The sequence below is a fragment of the Ochotona curzoniae genome, unplaced genomic scaffold, assembly GCF_017591425.1.
Source record: "Ochotona curzoniae isolate NIBS_2020 unplaced genomic scaffold, NIBS_Ocur_1.0 contig_291, whole genome shotgun sequence".
Lineage (NCBI taxonomy): Eukaryota > Metazoa > Chordata > Mammalia > Lagomorpha > Ochotonidae > Ochotona > Ochotona curzoniae.
In genome coordinates, this window is record NW_024465649.1 from 18147687 (window position 1) to 18172635 (window position 24949).

At 44.3% G+C, this 24949-nt stretch overlaps 1 protein-coding gene across 2 annotated transcripts in view; it reads right to left on the reverse strand.

Annotated features, from left to right (window-relative positions):
- Window positions 1-18159: 18159 nt before the first annotated feature.
- CMPK1 (cytidine/uridine monophosphate kinase 1) overlaps window positions 18160-24949 on the reverse strand; it is a 33349-nt gene continuing 26559 nt past the window's right edge. For both annotated transcript variants that reach the window (XM_040978585.1, XM_040978584.1), the window contains 4 exons: window positions 23396-23548; window positions 21763-21839; window positions 21449-21545; window positions 18160-20219 (listed from right to left, as the gene is read on the reverse strand). In XM_040978585.1, coding sequence (XP_040834519.1) covers window positions 20178-20219; window positions 21449-21545; window positions 21763-21839; window positions 23396-23548 — 369 coding nt within the window. In that variant the 3' untranslated portion in view covers window positions 18160-20177. The remainder of the gene's footprint in view (window positions 20220-21448; window positions 21546-21762; window positions 21840-23395; window positions 23549-24949) is intronic.

Genomic DNA, 24949 nt, shown 5'->3' on the forward strand with positions numbered 1-24949 from the left:
AACCGGAATGGGGAGCAGAGCCAGAATTCAAACCCAGGCACGCTCATATGGATGCAGATCCCACTCAATGTCTTAACCTTTAAGCCAAGCATGCACCCCTTCTGCTATTAGATGTGATTGTCTGAGATGATGCCTGGAGATGAAGCAGCCATCTTGCCACTTGAGGCAGCAGGCTAGAAGAAGGAAGACAATCACCTCCCCGAGTCTGGCATCTGAAGGCGTTGGTGACTAGCTTTCGCTGCTCAGTAGGCTGGCTGGGCCTGACTGCGGAGATTCCTCCCGAGGTTTCTCACATGACTGCAAACGCACTGATGTACACTGGGGCAGTGGTCACTGAAGGGCCTGCCAAGGACGTGTGGGCACCAGTTCATGTCCCAACTGCTCCACTTCTGATCTAGTTCCCAGCTAGTGCATCCGGGAAAGCAGTGGAGGATGGTCCAAAAGCTTGGGTCCCTGCACCCAGGTGGGAGATGCCAATGGAACTCCTGGTTTCTGGCTCTCACCTGATATAGTCCTGGCTGTTGCTAACCTTTGCCAGCAGCAGACAGAAGATTCTCTTTCCCTCCCTTTTCTCTCCCTTCCCTCTCCCTCTCCTTTCTTTCCCTCTCTCTCTGCATCTCCCTCCCTTCTCTCTCCCGCCCTTCCCTCTCCACCTCTTTCATGCAAATAAAGATAAATCCTTTTTAAAAGAAAAACTTGTCAAGGCAGGATGTCTGAGATGGTGCACTCATTTAGCTGGTGTTACACAGGAAATGATCATGGGCTCATGACCATGGCACCTGAAATGGATACTCTGTGGCTTGGGTGTCCCACATCACCATGGATGGTTTCCAAGGGCAGGTGTTTCAAGACTAAGACTTCTTTTTTTTTTTTTCTTTAAGATTTTATTTATGGGCCCAGCGTGGTAGCCTAGTAGCTAAATCTTTACCTTGCATGTGCTGGGATCCCATATGGGTGCCAGTTTGTGTCCCAGTTGCTCCACTTTCCATCCAGCTCCCTGCTTGTGGCCTGGGAAAGCAGCAGGGATGGCCCAAAGCCTTAGACCCTGCATCCACGTGGCAAACATGAAAGAGGTTCCTGGCTCCTGGCTTCGGATTGACTCAGCTCTGGCTGTTGCAGCTATTTGGGAAGCACACCAGGAAAATCTTTCTGTCTCTCCTTCTCTGTAAATTTGCCTTTCCAGTAAAATCAATAATTCCTTTTTTTTTATTACATTGCACCATGTGACACAGTCTTACAGGCACTGGGATTCCCCCCTCTCCTCCCACCCCCCCCCCCCATGGTGGATTCTTCCATCTTGTTGCGTTACCACAGGTCAAATTCAGTTGAGACTCTTTCCTTGCAAACATCTACAAAGCATAGAGCCCATCCAGCATCTTATCGTCCATATAAGTTCAGCAGTTTCATGGGGAGACTGTCTCTGGTCTGAAGGTAGAGCCAACAGAGTATCATCCCAATCAATTAAAAGCCCCAACATTACATCAGTAACAATTTATAACGTAATGGAATTAGTTGACATGGTATTGTGTAACCAGCATGTTCAAAGAGAGAGAGAGAGAAAAAGAGTGCAAGTTCTGAACCACATCCTATGACTTCTGCATTGACATTTCAATTATAAGTTTATATACAACTGGGTTCTATACACCTTAAAACGGCTATAGATTACTATTCAGCTGTCTCATGTCTATTTTAATTTTTGTATTTAGCAGTTCATAGCGTTGAAGCCTGATTTTGCAGAACCTGGCTGTTTTTCGGGTAGTCTAACTCTATAACTGTAACAAGACATATGTCAACAGTTTAGGTGAGTGGTTTTAGGAGGGGTGTGCAGAGAAATCCTCCATACCCTAGTGAGGAGCAACCAATTTTCGTGTCCCACCCAGTGAGTTATAAGTGCATCCCCGCTGCCCATTTCCTGTTTCTAAGCTTTCCTTGCTGTTCTCCATCTATTCTAGGTTTTTTGTTAGTTTGTTTGTTTGTTTGCTAGTTTGCTGTGAGGGGTTTCTGGAGTGATCCTGATGGTCATTATGAGAGAGTGGAGACCCAAAGTCGGCACCAGGCAAGAACCAGAGAAAGCTCCTCCCCCTAGTCCCGAAGGAAGTTTACTGTTTTGTTTCTGCGGACCGCTCAGTGCTCCTGGTTCTCGTTCCGATGACTATGGATCCTGCAAGGCAGGATTTGGGATTCTTCCATCCCATGTGGGAGATCCAAATGGAGGTGGGTGACCTCAGAGTTCTCGGCCTCCGAAGGCACTCCAATTCCCCGTGGTCTCCTTGGCAGTTGGGATGTAGACCTCAGTGCTGGTACTGATAATCCTTGGTGAGGATCTGGGAGTCTTCAGGGTTGGGATACAAGCCTCCTCCTGTCTGACTCCTCCACTCTGCGGTCCTCCCTGCTCTGTGCATATGACCTCCTGTTAAGAGGTTGCTGGGATTGCTCCTGATTCCCCCCATATGCCTTCGTAGTTGTGCTATTGTCTGATGCTGATTTGAGTCTGTTGTCTATGAGTTACCAGTTATGATCCTGATAGGTTATACTTCCCGTCTTCCTCACACCTTCTTGGATGATATAAGATATATGATGACATCATTTTTCCCAAGAGACTTCTGTGTTTCCTTTTTGTCACGCATGTGTTGGCTATTCAGTGGTGTGTTATTTTTTTTAGGGTGATATAATTTGTTGTTGATGTTGTTGTTGTTGATGTGGCTGTTATGAATTGATGTCAATCTGAAACAGTAATATTATTTCAACCCCAAACAGCCTGTATCTCATGCAATAAGATATTGTGAAATAACCAATGAATCAACAATTGATATGAGTCAGACTACTTCTGATCTACATCAAAGAATTGTAAAACCTAATATACTTGTAAGGCCTTATGCTACTCGGAAAGGTGGGGGGGAGGGGAGGAGAGCAGAGAAATCTTAAAATCAATAATTCTTAAAAAAAAAAAAAAAAGGAAGGGATGGAGTACAGCCAGTCTGGGTCAGTGCTGTAGCACAGTAGATAAAGCAACCATCAGCAGGGCTTGCTACCCCACTTCCAATCCAACCCTCTGCAAATGGCCTGGAGAAACTGAAGAAATTTCTTGGGCCTCTGCCACTCACATGGGAGATCCGGATGGCATTCCAACCTCCTGGCTTCAGCATGACTCAGACCCAGCCATTGAGGCCATTTGGGGAGTAATCCAGTGGAAGACAATCCTCTGTCTCTCTGGCACTCTTCCTTTCAAATAAATAAATCTTAAAAAAAAAAAAAAAAGACATATGACCAGCCATCCTTATGCCCTGATGATAATATGGGGATTTGAAAGGAGATAAGGAGATGCCATCCTTGCTGGCATCTGCATATGTTATGGTACATTCCCTCTGGACTTCTTGCCAAGAAAGCAGAGATATCCTAAAATTGTCAGCCATTGTGTGTGTCCTGGGAAAGCTTGCAGGCTGGACTCAGCCCGAGGCCTGACACATAGGCTGCAGGTAGTGTTTGATGCTGTGGCTGAGAAGAAGCACAGGTGTCTTCACTGGCGCCACTGAGGCCAAGTGTCAGGAAGGCCCCTTGTGAGCGCTGCAGCTGCCAGTGGCTGTGCCCAGCTTCGTCCAGAGCACTGCTGTGTGCCCAGCTTATCTTGTACCTGCCTTCCCTGAGTCCCAATTGCTCTCCTTCCAATCCAGCTCCTACTGATGCACCTAAGGAGGAAGCAGAGGTTGGCCCAGGCACCCGGAACTCTGCTACCCACATAGGATGTCCTGGGCTCCTGCCTTCAGTCTGCCTCAGACCCTACTTTGGAACCACTTAGAGAATAAACTAGTGGATGGAAGATCTTTCTCTTTCTGTATCTATCTCTGTCACTCTGCCTTTCAAATAAATATAAATAAATAAATAATTTTAAAATACATTAAATATGAATGCTTTTAATAGCATTTTAGAAGATTATTTATCTATTTGAAAATCAGAGTTGCAGATGGAGAAACAAAGTTCTCTCGCATCTGCTGGTTCATTGTCCAGATGAGTCTCCTATGGGGGTGGCAGGGACCTAACCACTTGGACCATCTGCTGCTGCTTTGCCCAGGCCAATAGAAAGGAGCTGGATCAGAAATGAAGCAGTGGGACTCCAAGCAACATCCACATGCCCCAATGCTGGTTCCTAGAATGTTTTAAAGTTAAGTGAAATAAAAGGAAATGGGAAATGTGAGACAATGCCAGGAAGAAAAGAAAATTTTTAACAAAGGGGATTCCCAACAAATACAAATGAAAATGGAGAAGAATTGCTTAAACGTTACATCAAAAACCATCCTATAAAGTTTGTGAAGTCTCCATCTAAAATATCTCTAAGTCCAAAAACCTTCCACACTCAGGTTCAACATCCTGAAATTTATTAAACTTTTATTTGTTTATTTGAAACAGAAAGGCAGGGGCAGAGAACTCTCATCCACTTTGCTCCTATATGCCCGCACAGCTGACACTATGCCAAAGCTGAAGCCAGGAGCCTGACCCGCAGTCCAATCATCTGTAGGGTGGCAAGAACCCAATTGCTTGAGCCATCACCACTCTCTCCCACAGCTGGCATGAGTAGGAAGCAGGAGCCAGGAGCCTGAGTCGGGAATTGAAATCAGGTACTCCGATTTGGGTTGTGGGTCTTTTAACCGGCCTCTAAACTGCTTGGCCAAAAGCTTACCCTAGTCCTGACATTGCTGAACAGTGGGATAAAGAGGTTTTCAAGAGAAAAATGAAAGTAAAGAAAGGGGACCCGAAAAGAATGACTCAGGATGGCACCCATCCTCAGCCGCACTGGACACTGGGAGACACTGGAGAAACGCTGCAACCTGCAGGGGGGGACTGGTGTCCAGGCTGGCTCTCCAAGTGGCTGGACAGTCCATCATAGACGGAACCCCAGCAGGAGGCAGCACGGCTATCCCACACACCCTTCCTCAGCTGGTGACTGGGAGGGCGTGCTCCAAAAAGACAGGGAGCAAAGAGGCAAGTCTGAGCTTCAGACAACGAAGTCCAAGAAGTCAGAAGGGCAGCCACACAGGCTCGGGCAGTGGCAGATCCAACCAGAGCAGAAAAACAGAAGGCCTGGAAAGCAAGTCTGAGCTCAGGGAAGACAGGTACAAGAGAGACTGGGCACACAGCAGGCAGAACACCAGCAGGCCAAATCCTGAGGGACAGAAGAGGTGGCAGAAGCAGAAACACATGAGCAAGGCCAGCAGCTCGTGGCAAGCAAGGTCAACATGCCTGCAAAAGCACACATCTGCCCCATGGGCATCTGGGGAGTGAACCAGCACATGGGAGTTCTGTCTTGCTCTCACTCTTTTTGCCTGCTACAGTCTCTAGGATAAATAATAAAATTAAGTCTATTAGCCTCTTTTAGCAAGCATCTATTTTTTTTTTTAATGTATAGGTTTTGCCCAGTGCTATGACACAGCACACTACTCCTGTCTATGGAGCCAGCATCCCATATTGGTGCCATTTCAAGTCTAAGCTGCTCCACTTTTTGTTGTTGTTGTTGATTTTATTTTTGTTGTTGTTGTTGTTTCACTTCTGATTCAGTCCCTACTTTTATGAGACAGCAGCAGAGGATGACCTATGTGGGAGACTTGGAAGAAGCTCCTGGCTTCAGATCAGCCCATTTCTTGCTATAGTGGCCATTTGGCAAGTGAACCAGCAGATGGCAGCTATCTATCAACCTTTAAAAAAACAGGATGTATTTATTTAAATGTCAAGTCAGATTTATGAAGAGAGAGACAGAGAGAAATATCTTCCATCCACTGGTTCACTCCCCAAGTGGCCACAGTGGCTGGAGCCTAGCCAGTCTGAAGCTTGGAACCAGGGGCTTCTTCCAGGGCTCTCCCATGGCTGCAGCGTCCCAAGGCTTTGAGCGGCCCTTGACTGCTTTCCCCGGCCGTAAGAAGGGAGCTAGATGGGAAGCGGGGCCTCTAGGATTAGCACCAGTGCCCATATGGGATCCTGGTGTGTGCAAGTTGAGGACTTTAGCCACTACACTACTGCACTGGGCCCTCTCTTTCTCTTTCCCTCTCTACTTAATTTCAGACTTTCAAATAAAATTTTTTTTAAAAAAAAGTATAGACTTAAGAATTATTTTAAAAATTTAAAAGGTATAGACTTCATTGTGGTGGAGGAAGAAAAGTGAAGCCTATCAATTTTGACAATAAAGACAAAATTTTGTCAATGACAAAATCTGGAGAAAAGTCGGGGAAGAGGAAGGAGGGAGGAAAAGTTCTGGTATTCTTTGTTTTAAAAGATTTATTTAAGAGTTACAGAGCAAGGGACACACACACACACACACACACAGCAAGAGCAAGAAACAGAGACAGAATCTTCCTTTGCTGATTCACTCTCCAAACGACCCCAAGGACCAGGCTGAAGTTAAGAGCCAGGTGCTTCGTCCATGTCTCCCACAGGAGTTTCAGGGGCCCAAGGGGCCATCCTCTGCCACTTCTTGGTCACACTAGCAGGGAGCTGGACTGGAATTCAAACAGCTGGGGCTCCAACAGGTACTCATATGGGATCTTGGCATCACAGCCAGAGGCTTAATCTACTACACCATACCACCAGCCCCAATACCTATATCTTTATCTCAAGAAGTGAAAGTCAAGGGGGAGGACATGAGGGAGGGGTTGGGGGAATCCCAGAGCCTAAGAAACCGTGTCATAAAACGAAATTTTTAAAAAAAAAAAAAAAAAACAAGAAGAAGAAGTGAGAGTCAAAAGGGCAGAAATGGCCCTGGCACAGTGGCCTAGTGGCTAGAGTCCTCACCTTGCACATGTCAGGATCCCATATGCGTGCCAGTTCTATCTATCCCTGCTTGTGGCCTGGGAAAGCAGTCGAGGAAGGCCAAGGCCTTGGGACCTTGCACTCGCATGGGAGACCTGGAAGAAGCTCCTGGCTCCTGGCTTGGGATTGGCACAGCACCGGCCATTGCAGTCACTTGGGGAGTGAATCATCAGACAGAAGATCTTCCTCTCTGTCTCTGCTTCTTTTTGTATATCTGACTTTGCAATAAAAAAAAAAAAAGGAGGGCAGAAGTGAGGACTGGCATGATGGCTAAACTGGTTAATCCTCCACCTCCAAGTGCCTACATCCCATTTTGGTTGCCAGTTCATGTCCTGGCTGTTCCTCCCATCCAGCTCCCTGCGCCCACATGGGACCGGAAGAAGTTCCTGGCTCCTGGCTTTGAATCAGCTCAGCTCTGGCTGTTGTGACCATTTGGGGAGTGAACCAGCAGATGGAAGATCTTTCTGTCTCTTCTTCTCTCTGTAAATCTGCTTTTCTAATAAAAAGAATAAAATGTTTAAAGCGGGGGGATGGCAGAGGTCGTAGGGACAGGCAGCATTCTCTGACAGCTCCCTCCTCTGTGACTATGCAATAGAACATGGGCAGGGGGATTTTGCACATGTGGTTACGCTTGCTAACTGGTTCAGATGAGAGGACTACCAGGTGCAGCTACTGTAAGCCACAGCCCCTCAAAGAGCCAAGTTTCATCTGCCTGCGCAGTGACAGCTGAGACACGTGAGGAAGCTCCTGCTTCTGCCGCCCTGCCAATGGAGGGGGCTGAGAATGTGAGAGCGAGAGCAGCCACACAGCCAGTTATCAGCCAGGACACCCAGACCCAGATCTGCAGTGAAAAGGAGCCAGATGCTGCCAGCAGAGTGCCCGCGGAGGTGGGTCTGCACCCTGAGCCCCTCAGGTAGAAACCCTGTCCAGGAAGCATCTTGACTCTGGCCCCATGATTCTGTGAGTAGAGAACCAGACTGAGTCTGCCCAGACACCCCAACTACGGAGACAGGTGTTTTAACTGCCAGGTTTGCGGTGCTTTCTGTGCAGCAAGGCCTTCCCTCCCCTGCCTGATGTGGTCCAGGCCGTGAAGAGAGGCTTGACACGAGGAGTAACGTGCTCAGGCTGCAGACGGGCGAACATGAGTGAGCAGCTTTCCCCCGGGAGGGTCAGCAGCCCTGACCATAGCGAATGTTCACTCAGTCACATTCGAAGGGCACCTGCTCACTTGTTCTACAGCTCTGACCAGCTCTCCCCGACTCTGTAAACGTCCCTGACCCCTTAATACTTGACCCCTACAACTCTCAGCAGGTGGTTAACTGGTTGGGGAGCAGAAATCCTTAAATCCTTGTTTTTCAGAACTTTCCACAGCTCCTGCCTTTAATGGAAGTCTTGAGACTCTGTGGGGGAAGAACCTTCTGGAAGTCTGAGCTATTCTGTGCTGAGGGCTGCTTGGTGAGGGCTGAGCTCTTGGCTCGAGGTTAGCTACCTGTCAGAGCTGCTCAAATGGGTGGACTTGACAACACCTTACCTTTCTGCCCCAGCATCTTACGTTGGCATCTGCCTGACAAAATCCCAGAGACAGGTGCTCGAGGGTCAGAGATCTGTCCAGCTGTGGCGATGGGGAAGGCAGAGGCAGGTGCTCGAGGGTCAGAGATCTGTCCAGCTGTGGCGATGGGGAAGGCAGAGGCAGGTGCTCGAGGGTCAGAGATCCGTCCAGCTGTGGCGATGGGGAAGGCAGAGGCAGGTGCTCAGGCTGAGCACGAACTCATTCATTCAATTATTATACATGTATTTTAAAAACATACTTCCCTCTACTTGAATGGAGAGACATAGGAAGAGAGACCTTCCAGCCATTGGTTTACATCCCAAATGTCCACAACAGAAAGGGCCAGGCCAAAGCCAGGAGTCCAGAACTCCATCCAGGTCTTCTAGGTGAGTGGCAGGAGCCCAAGTGTTTGAGCCACCACCACCTGCTGCCTTTCAGGGTGTGCATTAGCAGGAAACTGGGTTGGAAGTGGAGTGTTCAGAATGCAAAGTGCTGCCCCCATATGGGATTCAGGTACCCCAAGAAGGGCTTCACCTGCTGTGCCACAAAATCTACTCCCACTTTTTACATGTACTGTTGACTCTGGCAGTCTTGCACTGGGAGCTGCTAAAATGGACTGAAGGATGATGGGGCTCTGAGAGCTGCACCCGAGGAAGAGGCTTTAAGGTAGAAATCACCTGACAGCTTGCTATCCAAGGAGCCTTTGCTTGTCACAGGACGAGGGACAGAGGCATGGGAGCCTGCGGTCATTCCGGTGTTGTGGAGTGGGCAGTGCGAATGCAGAGGATCCTCCAAGGCTGCTGTTGGAGAGCAAGGAGCCTGGCCGCTCTGCCCAGCGATCTGGAACAGGAAGGTGCAGACCAACAGAACCAGGGAAATGTGGGTCCTGGGCGCCTCTTGGTGGCCACACTGAGAACTACAACTGGACATGACGCAGGCACTGACAGTGCCAGTTGATGGAAGGCAGTCGCCCACTCACCTCTGGATCGGGAGGATCCACTCACCCTTTCAGGAGAACCACTCACTGCAGGAAGAATGATCTGTGTGAATACATCCTTACCAGGGATTGAGTGCTTGCCAGATGTGTAGATGTGTGAGATGTGTGTGCCTGTATGAAGGTAGACACAGGCATTTGGGGATGTATGCCAGAGTCTATGCGAGTTGGTGCTAATGACCAGGTGCACATGTGTGAGTTATGTGTATGCATGGACTGGATGCTAGTATGCAAACATGCATTGGTGAACTAGCACCAAAATTTGCATGTGTATGTGCGGGACTCATAGGTCTGATTTCCCGCGTGCTTGTGTCTGGGCCTGGGTGCATGTGTCAATGTAACTTTTTGGGGCTTGGCTTTCCTTCCGGTTACACATTGAAATAGTTAAGCCCCATAATCTTATTGTTTGTTTAAAGTTTGCTCTTGGATGCAGGCCTGTTCCAGAATAACTAGCAGATGCGAAAAGCATCCATTATGTATTTTTGCAATTAGCCGAAAACCCAGAAACTTTTCTTAAATAACAGGCACAATTCTGTGGGATGCTTATTGCTGGGACCCACCTCCTCTTCCCAGCTTGCCCAGGATCCAGCCCCAACCCAGGCCAAACCAGAGAGGGTTTGCAAACTGTCCCTAGTGAGATGGAAAAATCATTAAGGGTTCAGAATATAACTCGATGGACAACTTAGAGCGAGCAGGAAGAAGAGGAGAAAAACAGGAGAGCAGCCTGCATAACCTGAAAAGCCTTCGTCACAATGACTCATCTTGTCCAGCCGTTTCCCGGCTTTCCAGTCTGGACTCAACTAAATAAACACAGGACAAAAGCCACATTCCTTTACCTGGTATTAAAGGTTTTCCCATGTTACTATTTCCCCATTCCTCGCTGCCATCTTTCTGCTAGTGTGGTGTCTGCTGGAATGCGCATTTCCCTTGTCCACTACAGCCCAGCTGCTTCCTGGCCACCAGTGGCATCACCACCTGCAAACTTTATAGCACCTCCCCATCCCAGACAGCTATGAGGACAGAACAGGAGGCGTTCAAGGAAAGCCCTCAACATCAGACCCTCTTGATGCTCCGACCAGGCACTCCCGTGATGTGGCTTTCAGGAAGGCGTAGAGAACATGGCTGGGGTTCCAAGTGGACTTCAGACTTGATAGGAAATGTTGGGCACAGCCCTCTTAAAAAAAAAGTTTTGTGTAAAAAAGACTTATTTGAAAGTTATGGAGAGGAAGACACAGAGCAATCTTCCATCCACTGGCTCATTCCCCAAATGGCTGCAACAGCCAGGGCTGGGCCAGACCAAAGCCAAGAGCCAGAAGCTAGGAGTTTCATCCAGATCTCCCACGTAGAGTACTTGGGTCATTCTTCACTCTTTTCCCAGGACTTGAACCAGCACCCATAAGGGACACAGGGAGTGGATATACCACAACAGCAGCTTCTGGGCACAGGCCTCATATTAGTTTGTCTTTGCATTGCTTCCATTGCCCTCCAGCCTACACTAATTCATCTACACTAATTCATCTACACTGTCTCCTTTTAGAGGCCTAGAGGCAGTTACTCCTAGAAGACTCTCTCCTCAAAAGACAGTGGCAGCTGAATTAAAAGGTGGGCTATGCTCCAATGAGTCAGTATTCATCTGACAACGCCCTTTGTGCAAAAACATCTGGGATCCTCTTGCAGTATTTCTCCACCCCCATATGTCAGCTTTAGGAACAGCAGATGAGCAACTGTTGGCTGTGTGGGCTTTTGTTAAGAGTGTAGCCAGGCATGGAAAATCCTTCAAACACACCTATCCAATACTAAGCACTAAGGATACTCAGCTCAGACTTGGCTCCTCACCAAAAAGATGCAAAGTTGTGTTTCCAATTTCTGCTCTGGTCACTTTGGCATGGTACTTCTCAGAGGATAAGTATCAGCATCACCAGGAATTTCATAAGAAATCTAAGTTTCTTGGCCCATATCTCCGATCTACTGACTCAGGTGGAATGAGCAATCTGTTGGTTTAACGGGCTCTCCAAATTATTCTGATACACCTGAAATTGAAGCTGGCTTGGAGTCACAGGTGTGTCAAGCAGAGGTCAGGAAGCTTCCTCTCTCGCCATCCAGCTTCCTACTCACACACACACTGAGAGGTAACAGGTGATGACAGAAAAACTTGGGCTCTTGCCACCCAGGTGAGAACTGGATTGTGTTCTGGTCCCCTGTCTTCAGCCTGGCCCAGTCTCAGCTGTTGCATTTATTTGGAGAGTGAATCAGTAGTTGGAAGATCTAGGTGTCTCTTTCTATTGCTCTGCCTTTCAAATAAGTAGCACTTTAAAATCAGAATTTCTGGAAATGGAGTTCAAGGCTCTTTTGTTGTTTTAAATAGGGTTTGGAGGACATGAAATGCAAGCTCAGCATACCAGATAGAATCCTGGTGTAGAGGTAACTGATTCCTGGAGCATTGCCAAATATTCTGACAGCAATGACAGCGGAAAGCATGGCGGTGCTGAAGAAATGAGGGGAGAGAAAAGGCAACTGGGTCCTAGGCCTAGCTGATCGTGCCCATCTTACTTCTTTCACAACATGAAAATTTAAGCATCTATTCTGTTATGGTCTGGATAGCAATCTGGGTGCCCTCCAAAGGCCCAGGTATTGGGGACTTGGTCCCCAAAGAATTAGGTTGATGAGCAATGAATTCACGCTACTGGTGGATTAAGCAGGGATTGTCTAGGCGGTGGGTCCGGCACAAACGAGATCTGCAGGTCCTCAGTAGGCAGGTCTGCAGAGGTTGGTTTGGCAAGCTGGATGTGCTTGTCTCATCACACAGTCCTCTTCCTCCATGCGTTCTGCCTCTATCTGCCACAGACCTGCAGTGACACTACCCACGAGGCACACTCTTGAGGATCTAGGAAAACTGGAACCGTAACCGCACCCCTTATTGCCAAAAGTGGCTGCTTTTATACTTGCTCCACTGCTTTTTTCCCTGTCTTAGCTTTTCTCTGCTGCTTTTCTCCCCGTAGGCCTTATACCCCTCTTTCCGTTGCTTTTCTCTCCATACTTTTTTCTCCATAGGCCTTATTGTTTTTGTACCCCTCTGTTTTTTCTCCCCATATACCTTAGCTCTTCTCCCCAAAGATCTTAGCTTTTCTACCCCTCTCTGCGCCCTGTTCTTCTCATTGCTTTTAGCGGCTGCTTTTATGCTGCTCTCCACCAATCACTTCTCCCCGTGGGTCCACTTGGCGCTACCTGATAGGCCAGTAGCAATGACATAATTGCAGCAAGGGCATCAGCCTATCCCTGTGACTTCCTGTTTACCTGCTGACAGATCAACCCCACCTCCTGGCCCTGGGCCAGCCCCCATCCTGCGACTGCTTTTCATGTTCATCGGGACGTTCCAGCGCCCCGCTCTCCACATTTATCAGATGGCAGGCTGAGACCACCCAATCTTGGACTATGAATTTCTAAAACTGTAAGTCAAAATAAACCTTCCTTTCTTAAGAGTCTCCTCTCAGGTGTTTTAAAGTAACAAAAAGCTGAGTATCATACTGTGTTGCGCATCCTTACAACAGAGAACTAAGAACCACAGTGCACTGGGGCTGGCATCGTTGCATAGTAGGTAAAGCTGCCACCTGCAACATCAGCTTCCTGTGGGTACTGGATCATGTCACAGCTGCTCCACTTCCAATCCAGCTCCCTGCTAATGGTCTATGAAAAGCAGCAGCAGGATAGCTCAAGTGCTTGGCTCCCCAACACCCACCTGGGAAACCTGGATGAAGTTCCGGGCTGCAGGCTTTGGACTGGCCCTGCCCTGGCCATTACCACCATCTGTGGAGTGAACTAGTGTGTAGAAAATGTCTCTAAAATAAATCTGTTTAAAACCAAAGGAGAAAGCAGGCCAAAAGCACCTCACTTTGTTCTTTCCCAGTTTAATTCGTATAGCTGCTGTTGAAAGTGTGAAGGATGCCGTTCATCTTTCAAGGCTTCAAATGTAGCCTAAGTGGCTTCAGACCTATCATGAACCAGTTGTCAGTCTTCCATAAAGCTGGCATTTCCATGCTCTAACAAAGTGACTTTAAAGTAGGTACTCGAAATATGTGTGAACAACTGAATATTTTCATCCAATTACCCCCTCAGGTAATCACTTCTCCCCTCCCTCCCCGCTTTTTTAAAGATGTTATTTGGAAAGCAGAGTTAGAAACAGAAAGGTCTTCCATCCACAAATAGCTGTAAGGGCTAGAGGTGGGCCAATCCTAAGCCAGGAGCTTCTTCTAGGTCTCCCACATGTGTGTAGAGGCCCAGGTACTTGGGCCATTTTCTGCTGCTTTCCCAGGGGTATTACAGGAGCTAGATCTGAAGTGCAGCAGTTAGGACCTGAACCGGCAGCCATATGGGATGACGGCATCAAAGGCCTTATGCACTATGCCACAGCACTGGCCCTGACAGTCACTTTCTAAGTCTTTCTATGAGTCACATGCTGAAAGAGGGTGTCAGCTGATGGAAAAATTTTATCTTCCCTATCAGTTCCTAATCTTCAGCACACAGGAAAACAGAATCCTAAGGTGGTCATTCTATGTGCAATGGCACAGATTCTAACTATAGATACTGCCAGATGTAATTTTAACTTATTCTTTGAACAAATATTTGTTGGGTGCCTACTATGTGTGGGCACTCATCAAGGCACTGAGAAACAGTAATGAATAGGAAAGACATTTCTGATTCCTGGCACTTAAAATCTAGTGAGGGAGATTAACAATAAGTAAACACAGTAAGTCACAACACATGGTGATATGAGCAATAACGAACATAAATGAGGGTAACTGGCCTGGCTGGTGAGGAAGAGGGGCGGGGCGGGGTGTGTGTGTGTTAGAGGACCCACCTTGTTCCAGGACTGGCATGGCGTGGTGTGTCTATGTGTAGCTGTGTGTGTGTGTGTTGCTGGCTAGAAGGACCCACCTTGTCCAAGTGGCATGGCATGGTGTGTGTATGTGTGGCTGTGTGTGTGTATGTGTGTGTGTGTTGCTGGCTAGAGGGACCCACCTTGTCCAGGTGGCATGGCATGGTGTGTGTCTATTTGTGGCTGTGTGTGTGTTGCTGACTAGAGGACCCACCTTGTTCCAGGTAGGCAGCAGGGGCTGTTAGAAAGATGGCAGGCAGATCTGGGGAGGCACACATTTCTGGGTCCAGTTCCAAACCCAGAGTTCTAAGCTATACAGACTGTGGGCAACTGACTCGGACATTTGAGGCCTTTGTTTAATCATCCATCAAACAGAAGAATCACTACTGCGACCTACCTCAGACTTGTTAGAAAACCAAAATGAGATCACAGCGCTAAGAAAGTCTGCGGGCACTGAAAGCACTATACAGAAACACAATACAGTGAAGGAGCCACCAGCTTTCAGTTTATCTATGCAGGCTGATGAGGGCAGCGGTTGTTGTATCTTAAGTTCTCCAACATTTTGAATGAATGGCCAGCCACTTTTTCTAACATGGTCATTTTGGCATTATTGTAACACACTAGTCAGTGACACATACACTACCTAGCAAAATATCTGACCTGTAACAAACACTTGGAGACCAGTCAGGGGGTCAGCAGCTTTGAGAAGTGGCTTGCTGGTGACCAGTTAGCTAATGTAAGACAGCAAACCCTTGCAAAAAATGTGATTCCAGACTATGATCAGGCCTATAATGCCAGCGTTTATTTCACTAATTAGCCATAATCTGTGAACCATCATATAAAAATGATATAACTGGACCTCTGTGCCTCCGATCTGAACCACCCCACCCTCAGTGGTTTCTTTTGCCACAGACTGGGACCTAGGGCCTAACCTTTGGGATTTGTTCTTCAGGAGTGTGGTGGGCCAAAGCTAGAACCTCATCTTGGAGCTCACTTAGGCCTCCCAGCACCCATGGGAGAGTGAAAGCAATTCTCAGAGAACAAACCACCAGAGAATTTTGAGAGGCTTGGCTTGAGACTGCATTGGGAAGACGTGCTTTGGTTAGTGGATGCCAGAGCAGTAGGCTATGAGGCAGTCACCCTTTGTTTTCCTGCCCACTCCTGCCTCCCTCTACCCCTGCTCTGCCATACTGCAGAAGGGTTTGTCTCTAAGAGGTGCTGCCGTAAAGCTCCCCCAGAATCAATACTCAGAGTATTGGCTCCCCTGGCATGAAGTCCGTATCTGTGACACAGGGCTGTGAAGGAGCTCCTGGGTATGTTGCTTTTGAGCCAAAAGATAGAGTTTAAATGTAAGAAAAGAAATATCCTGAATTTCCCAAGTGCCTGCACCACATACTCCTCTTGTCAGACCCCATTTTTATGTTACTGCATAGCCTGGGCCAGAGGCTTAAAGTGACACAGTTGGTTTGGGGAAGGGGTGTCTAAGGAATCTCGTGTAGGTGAAGGTGGCTGTGTTACTTCCCTTTCCCGTTCCTCTAGCCAACTCTCCCTTACCTGTTTTTGCTATGGCCGTAAAGGTATTTTCCCTCTGCCCCGCTCCCTGCCATGCCTTTACCCTGGGATCCTTTTTTTGGGTCTGGAGTGGGTGCACCTGGGGCTGGTTTTCAGAGGGTGCTGGGCTGCAGACTGCCTTGTACTCTCTGGAAACCTCACATGGGTTTTTCTGTGTTAATTCATAAGACTCTTTGAAGTCCAATAAAGCATGTAGGAGATTTTTTAAAAAATGATATAACTGACGAGATAAACACTTTTTTTTAAGTCAAATATGTAAAAATCAGAAAAATCTGTAAGATTATTCAAACCACAAATTAAAGATAAATGAAAATATTGGTTATGGAAGTCACAATTCTGAAACCCATTCTAATCAACAAAATATTCATTTAGGGGAATGGGAATGTGATTTGTGATTATGGGACTGGTGGATAAATTTTAGTGGAGTACAGTAACTCCCTAAAGGAGCCATCATGCATGAAATAGAAACAGATTCAACCAAATCCTACTTGTCTACTCAAGGGTCTTACTACCTCACCACCCACAAGAAAGCACACCTGGATCAAGAAGGGTTACGCTGAGCCAAGGCTAAGGAAGTAGAGGGATCCATAACCAGGACAGTTCTTTCCATTTCTCTTTCATACAAAAGTGTGCTTATTTTGTCATTTACAAAACGTTCAGGGGCCCAGTGCGGCTAAAGTCCTTGCCTTGAACTCAATAGGATCCCACATGGGCACTGGTTCTAATCCCGGCAGCTCTACTTCCCATCCAGCTCCCTGCTTATGGCCTGGGAAGGTGGTCGAGGACAGCCCAAAGCCGTGGGACCCTGCACCCGTGTGGGAGACCTGGAAGAAGTTCCTGGCTCCTGGCTTTGGATCGGCACGCACTGGCCGTTGCAGTTACTTGGGGAGTGAATCTTTAGACGGAAGATCTTTCTGTCTATCCTCCTCTCTGTGTATCTGACTTTGCAATTTTAAAAAAAAGTTCAGAATTAAGAACTAAGGGAACAGGGCAGGGGGCAGGCTAATCTCCCACATGCAACACCCACATACCCAGTGGGCGCCATTTTGTGTTCTGGCTGCTTCACTTCCCATCCAGCCCTTTGCTTATGCCCTGGGAAAGCAGTGCAGCTTGGCTTAAGTCCTTGAATCCCTGCAACCACATGGGGAGACTTGGAAGAAATTCATTGAGGCCACTTTGGGAGTGAACCGCAGACTGAAGTCTCTTTCTCCTAATTATTTCTCAAATAAAAATAAAATATTTTTTTAAAGTATGTAGGTGGGTTAGGAAGAAACAAAACAGACTATGCAAGAATGTCTGAAACTGGGACTGATGCTGTGGCATTTCAGGGTTAAGACGTCACCCATCAACTGGCTCTACTTCCAACACAGCTCCCCGCAAATTCGCTTGGGAAAAAAGAGGCAAACAGCTCAAGTTTTGGACCCCTAAACCTGCTTCAGACTCCTGGTTCCAATCTGACACAAGCTGTTGCAGCCATTTAGAGAGTGAACCAGCAGATGAAAAATCAGTCTCTGTCTTTCCCTCCCTCTCTATAGCTCTGCCTTTAAAATATTTTTTTTGAAAGGCAGATTTACAAAGAGGAGAGCAAAAGATTTTCCATCCATTGGTTCTCCAAATAGCTGCCAAGAACCAGAGCTGTGCCAGTTCAAAGCTAGGAGCCAAGCTCTTCTTCTGGGTTCTCCCACGTGGGTACAGGGGCCCAAGGCTTTGGGTCATTCTCTAGTGCTTTCCAGACCACAAGCAAAGAGCTGGATGGGAAGTGGAGCAGCCAGGACATGAGTTGCCCATGTAGGATCCCGGCGCATGCAAGGCACTGAGGCATCATACTGGGGGGGATTGCCTGAAATTAATCAACAAAAGATACCTGAAGGTCTATTCATACCAGTGTTACAAACAAAAAACTTACGGATGTCAGAAAATGTGTCTTTGCATTATGGCTGTGCAATAGTATACATTTGGAAAGGAAGCTCTGTATCACAGGAAAAAGATGCTAAATCCTCTGGCTGATACCCTCAGCCACAATTACCTTCAGGGCCCACAAGAACCTCTGGTAACCACCACAATTAGCAAGACCCACAGGGCCCCCATCTGACACATCTGACACATCTACTTGCTGTCAGTTTCCCTTAGTAGACAAACGATTGATGCTTACGGCAGGTAAAAAAATAAACCACTTGTGCCTCAGTCCAGATTACTTCTTGAAGGAATGGGATAGTCATGCACAAACAATACACGGAGTAGAAAATTCTCCTGTATCCTCTACTGGGATTGTATTACATGAGGACTTAACATGTTAAATTTAACACATCTTGATCTTGAACAAGCTAAAGAAAACACAAATCTAAATCAGCAAATAAAAAAGGCCATGACACAAAATTTATTGATATTTACTAAATAATCCATATACATCCAACATCACTGAAAAGAAATAATGTTAACTTTTAATTTTTTTAAATGGCAATAATCAAAGAAGGTTCTATCATGAAAAACTCAAAAACTTCTTAGTGACTGTATCTTTAACAAATGGAATGACCAAACTAACAAAGTCAGATGTATCTCAATCAACTGCAACGTTCAATATTGCCAACAGGTTTTTCTACTTAAAAGCAAACACAAAACAAAGCCTTGTAATTTAGTAATTACCTTGTTTCTTGGTTTCTGGTCTATCTGATGAAAGCACCTAGTACCAGCAGTCTTCTTCAAAATGTGAAGGTTATTCTCACATCAGTATAAATATTTAGACTCACATTTGACAGATTTCCTTACTTATGTGAGTAGGAATGCTCTCAAAACCTTCATCTTTACGCTTGCTTCATGTTGCAGCTGTTTGACTCATCACCAATAAAACCTATCTGCACCGGGTGGACTGCAACACTGCACTAAGAACTCATTACAACCTTTCCAAGAACTCAGATCATCAACACAAATTTCGGTGGCCAGCATGTTGCAGTACTCAGGAGTATCTTTTTTCTCATGGAAAGATGAGAAATTTATCATATATAAGCAAAATTCCTAACACAGAAATAAATGACTGCTACAAATGTAAGAATATCAATTAATTTGTCCTTATTATTCCCAATTATTCTAAATATAAAATCTAATTATACAAGGACAAAATCCTTTGCCCTATTTAACCCTGTGTACCAAGCACTGCAAATGCTGAAAATGAAAAACATTTTCAGAAATTTCCTATTAACAACCTCGGATGTCACTTAGCATTAGAGGGAAAACAAAAAACTTTCTCAGAAATTTGAAAGGAAGAATGTAAAAGAAAACTCCTTCAGACTTTACAACCTTTTAAAAACTTTGTACCTTTCAATGCTTCAGCATGATGCCAAAAATAACTTACTGAATAAAAGAAGCAAAGAAGGGAATCAGACATATAAGATATATTTATTATTTTTCTGATCAAAGTGCAATGATTTTTAAATTTTCTTCAACAAAAATCTATGCAAAAGTACTCAAGAAAATAAAATGTAAATGGGAGCTTTAACCTTTAGATTGCTTCTTCTAATTTTCCCTAGCCCTACATTGAGTATAGACTACAAACACAAACCTTGAAGAGTTAACTAAAATGTGAACTGAACTGCGTTAGCATTAACTTAGAACATGGCATGTCAAGGTTCCACCATCGGGAATTTTGGTAAGCTCCATTTGATCATGAACACGACATCACAGAACACAAGGAACACAAGCCATTAGAAGTGGACCTTGCCCCATACTCAGATTATATCAGAATAAAGCTGATAACTCTGCCAGGCTCTGAACCCCCAGGATCCCAATCCAATTCCTGGAAGCAAAGAATATGCTCTGTCATACAACTCTGTACAAGTTATAATAAAACAAAGCCTAAACTTTCTTACCTTTCTATAGCAAATGGTCAGTTATTTGATAAATCTTAAAACACTGGTAGGAATCCATTTATGAGTTTAATTACTAAGCACACTGTACAAGGTCTGACTAAAGAGTCCCTTTGAAATTTGGTCCACAAATTTACTGAACAGATTGGAAATTTAAAACCTGCAAGAAAACAGGAAGTGGGAATCCTAAATTGTAACATGTAGTAATTACTAAACATGCATATTTAAAAAGCCTGCTCACAGAAGGCACAGACTATAAAAGGGATATTCTTCTTTGAATAAAAACAAAGGACTAGCTGATATCCTTCTTTGTTTTGTGAGCACCATAACTAAGTTAAACCTGAATTCACTGTCTAGTCCTGTAACCAAAATAAAATGAACATAAAAATTTAATTTGCCTTTAACTATAACACTTTCCAGCCATTAATTTGAGATGTAATTTTGAAAGATTAAAATTGCCTTCAAAAGAATTTGTGATAGCAGCTATCAAAGCAATATTCAAGCATGATTTCAACAAGGCCTCCAGGTTTAGAGTTAGCCTTCTTTGTCAAAAATTTTCACAACTTCATCAAAAACCTGGAATGGAAAAGGACAATTTTAAAAGAAGATGTTATTAAAATACTATAGAGCTAAGTTTCTGTTGAGAATAATCAATTTTCTGTAAAATTTCAAATTTAATTTCTTATATATTTTACTTTACATATATACATATAACATTAAGAATGTGCAGCATCCACTTTTAGCATTGTTCTTAGAATAACATTTTGTGACAGGGTACCAAAAATCTGATAAAATACAAACTGAACTGGCTCATCTTAGTTCTGATTCTAAAACACTAAGTTTTCTCAGGCATTACTTTATCTCTACAGAAAGTGGCAATGGATTAAAAAAGACTGAATCCTTCCTCAAGATCTTTCTTTTTTATATTAATATAAAAGGAAGGAGAATCAGGAAATCAGAGAAATGAAGATTAGGTAAGTTAAGAGACACAAGAAATCGTTACTGTCACCATGGGCTTGTACTTTAGAGATCACTGATTAGGAAGGAAGCGATGCAGTAAGTTATGGAAACCCTGCCACACTGGAGTAATGCGATCTGGGATAGAAGAGAAGAGAAGTACGGGGGATCCTGAAATGAATGCCATGCCATTCCTGCTGCAGATTTTAGAGAATGAGCATGATCCAAATCATAGTACTCAAAGTATCAATTTTCCAGGACTTGGTAAAAGAGGCTTGGCATTAATAAACTATCCAGTTCCATGAAAAAATTGTCTGAATTTGTAAAACCCATTTCAGACTTAAAAAGGAGAAAAATCTGATTTAATTAACTCTTACATGTCTCAAAAAAACTAACCAATTTGGGGTCAATATAGCGGTACAGCAAGCTAATCTGCCTGTAATGCTGGCATCCCAGATAGCTGCTGGTTCTAGTTCCAGCTGCTCCACTTCTAATCCAATTCCCTGCTTGTGGCCTGGGAAAACAGTAGAGGATGGCCCAAGGCCTTGAGCCCCTGCACCCATGTAGGAGACCCAGAAGAAGCTCCTGGCCGCCAGCCTCAGACCAGACAGCTCCAGACATTGTAGCCATTTCAGGAGCAAACCAGCAGATGGAAAATCACTCTCTCTCACTCTCTCTGTAACTCTTCAAAGTAAAATAAATAAATCTTTAAAAAGCAAAAACAAAAGCTAACCAATCTGTCACAGTATCTCTTTTTCTCCTGCCTACCACAAAAGAAATAATCACATTTTTACTTGACTTTTTGCCTACCCCTCTCCCTCCCCACCAAGGAAGGCAAGGGCACTCACTTCATCAACAGATTTAGAGGCATCTATTTTCTTGACTTTCCCCATTTCTTCATATAAGTCAATAATTGGCTTTGTTGATTGAAGATAAGTCTGAATTCTGTAAAAGAAGCAAATGTTGCAGTGTTCTAGGAAACATCCTTTCTCTCAGAGAGCGCCCAGCCTGACCCACGGCTCACTCCTCATCTCCTTACACAAGTGATTTCACTTATTTCAGCAGGATATTTTCTTCTCTGGACCAAAACTGGGCAGGAATTAATGTGACACTTGAGTTCCACTTTGGGATTTAGGGGGTCAAAAGAAAAACTGCCAAGTACCTCTTTTCCAAGCTCTCTCTGTTGTCATCACTCCTGCCACTACTCTTTCCTCTCTCAAGACATCTTTCAATACAGATCTAAAAGAGAGACACATACAAAGTTACTTTAAAAATGGTGAATTTAACATTCTGTTAACCAGGTAAGAAAAATAATGTTTGAGGAGATTACAAAAAGAAAAAAAACCCACATTAAACCCAATGTCTTATTTATTAATCAACATGCAAAAATTTTTAAAAACATAAACATGTGGTTTAATTTATATAAACTAGGTTAAATAAGTACAGAGCATAGTAAGAATTCATTCATGACTCAGTTTTTCCTATGAATATTTTTTCAAACCGCAATAAAAAGATCAGTATGTGTCTGGTTCCATCTTGGATATGTTATTAACTTATTAGGTATGAATTACATGCCTCAAACTTGGTTCCATTTTTGCCTACTTTTTGATAATTCCATAAATATCCAAATGTTTAAGAGTCAACATATTTGCATTTGAATGAAGCATCCCTTGTTAATTGTGAGTAAACATTCCTCAGTTATAAAGCTGTGGTAACATTCTACAGTTGACTTTGAAGAATAAGTGAAAACATATTTTTGGGGGTTGGAAGAAAAGAACTGCATTTTACAACTCACAGGCTGCAACAAGTCCACCAGAGGAACATTTATAACTCAACCTAAGAATAGCCAGCTTCCCTTAAGGCACTACCTTAGATTCATATTTGTTTAGGCTGTAGACAGTAATATAACAAAATTTATATTACAGCACCCAAAGAGGCCTTTTAATTAAATGGTTCCAAGAAATCCATTTAGTTATGTATAGGTAATTCTGTGTTAGGAGAAATATCAAAAAGAAAAAGAACATTCTTTTGCTTTGTTACAGATCATTTTACTCTATAAGAGAAATCTTTCACATAGAAAGATTACCAACTTCCCAGAAATATATTTCTTTTCCAATAGACGACATCTTAAGGCAAAACACTCTCTGATAAAACTACATACTGAAGAAAATGGCTCTATTTCATTATCTAATATTATTTTTATGTTAATACATACTTCTAAATGATTCTTATTTTAAAAAATAAAGCAGGGGCCCAGTGCAGTAGCATAGTAGCTAAAGTCCTTGCCTTGCATGTGCCACCATCCCATATGGGCACCAGTTCTAATCCCAACGGCCCCTCTTCCCATCCAGCTCCGTGCTTGAGGCCTGGGAAAGCAGGCAAGGATGGCCCAAGGCCTTGGGACCCTGCATCTGCGTGGGAGACTTGGAAGAAGCTCCTGGCTCCTGGCTCCTGGCTTCAGATGGGTATAGCTCCGGCTGTTGTGGCCACCTGGGGAGTGAATCATCAGACAGAAAATCTTCCTCTGTCTCTCCTCCTCTCTGTATATCTGACTTTGCAATAAAAATAAATAAATATTTAAAAAAAAAATTTAAATCCACAAAGTTCTGATGCTAAACAGCTTTAAATACTCTAACAGCAAGAAGTACTGACCTATCTATCAATGTATTAATTCAAAAAAGTACTGCTGTCAATATAAAAAGTAAATATAATATTTTTTAAAAATTTTTTGTTTTCTCTATTAGTTGACCGTCAGTTGTTTAAAGCCTACATGGGCAGATAGAGTTTTTCATTACCTCATTATTACAGTCAAAAAACAGAACAAAAGACACATCTGCCTTCCCATCCATGGTCTTGTTCCAACCTTGAAGGTTGTCTTGATTTCTTGGAAATCCGTCAATTAAGAATTTGTTCTTGTGAGCGTTGGCAGCCATTGTCTGATCCATTTCCTAAAGAAGAAAAAAAAAAATAAAACACATTCAACATGACATTAGCAAAATATAATTTCTTAAGCAGGGCTATATATAGATGAGCATGTGTTCTACAAGTATTACTCTTGTTAAACTAGAAGTCTAGAATGAAAGGTGCACAGGAAAAAAGTAGACTCAAAGTCAACAAATTGACACAGCTGCCTCAGGACGGTGGGATTACAGATGCATGCTCCTCCTCATACTACACACAGATACAACCTTTTCTGTAGCTTTCAAAATTTCTATAATAAGAATATAACTTCCACATATACTAAAACATTCACAAGATTGTAAGTAAACAATCAGGAGTGGTAAGAAAAAACTAACCATTAACCAGTATCTTTGCTCCAAAAACTAAAGAACCCTGCTGCCTTCCTTTTGCCGTTCCCAAGTCATACTGTGGTAGGAAGTAAGCTACTGCCATGGGTACTTAATTCTGCTATAACTGAAGTCCAACAGCAAAATGCTCGGCACAAATATAAAAGCATTGTTAGTATTAATTACCAGTGTAGGATTAATTCTTTTAAAAGATTTATTTATTAATTTGCTTGTTTATTTATTTGAAAGGAAGGTCAACACTGAGAGAAGTAAAGATGGAATGCTATTCCATCCCCTGGCTTACTGCCCAAATGTCTGCAACACCTGGGGTTTGACCAGGCTGAAGCCAGGAGCCTGTAACCTGTTGGGGTCTCCTACGTGGGTGAAGGGGCTCAAGTATTTTAGCCATCTTCCACTGCTTTCCCAGGACCTTTTCAGGGAGTTAAGATAGAAAGCAGAGCACCTGAGACTTCAATCAGTGCCCTAGCACAAAATACTGCTATCACTCATGCCACAATGCCAGCCTCTGACACTTTTAAAATTTATTCATTCTTTTGAAAGGCAGAGTGAAAGAGAAAAGAGGGAGGAACAAAAAGAACAGAGAAATCTTCAGTTTAGTTGGTTCACTCCACAACAGCCAAGGCTAAACCAGACTGAGGCTAGGAGATAGAAACTCCATGTGGTCTCCCACATGGGTAGTAGTGGCCCAGATAACTTGAGGATCTTCTGTTGCCTTAACCAGAAAATCAGCAGGAATTTGGTTTGGAAGAAGAGCAGCTGGCATCCCATATGGGATGTGTTGCCCACTTCTGACTCAGCTCCCTGCTAATACACCTGGGAAAACAGCAGAATACAGCCCACGTACATAAGGCCCCTGCACCCATGTTAGAGATCTGGCAGAATCTCCTGTCTCCTGGCTTCAGAACAGGCCAGCTCTGACAGATATGGCCATTCAGGAAGTGAATAAGCTGATGGAAGATCTCTGTATGCCTTCTCTCTGTAACTTTGCTTTTCTAATAAAAATAAATCTTAATGAAGACTTATAGGCTTAACATGATAGCT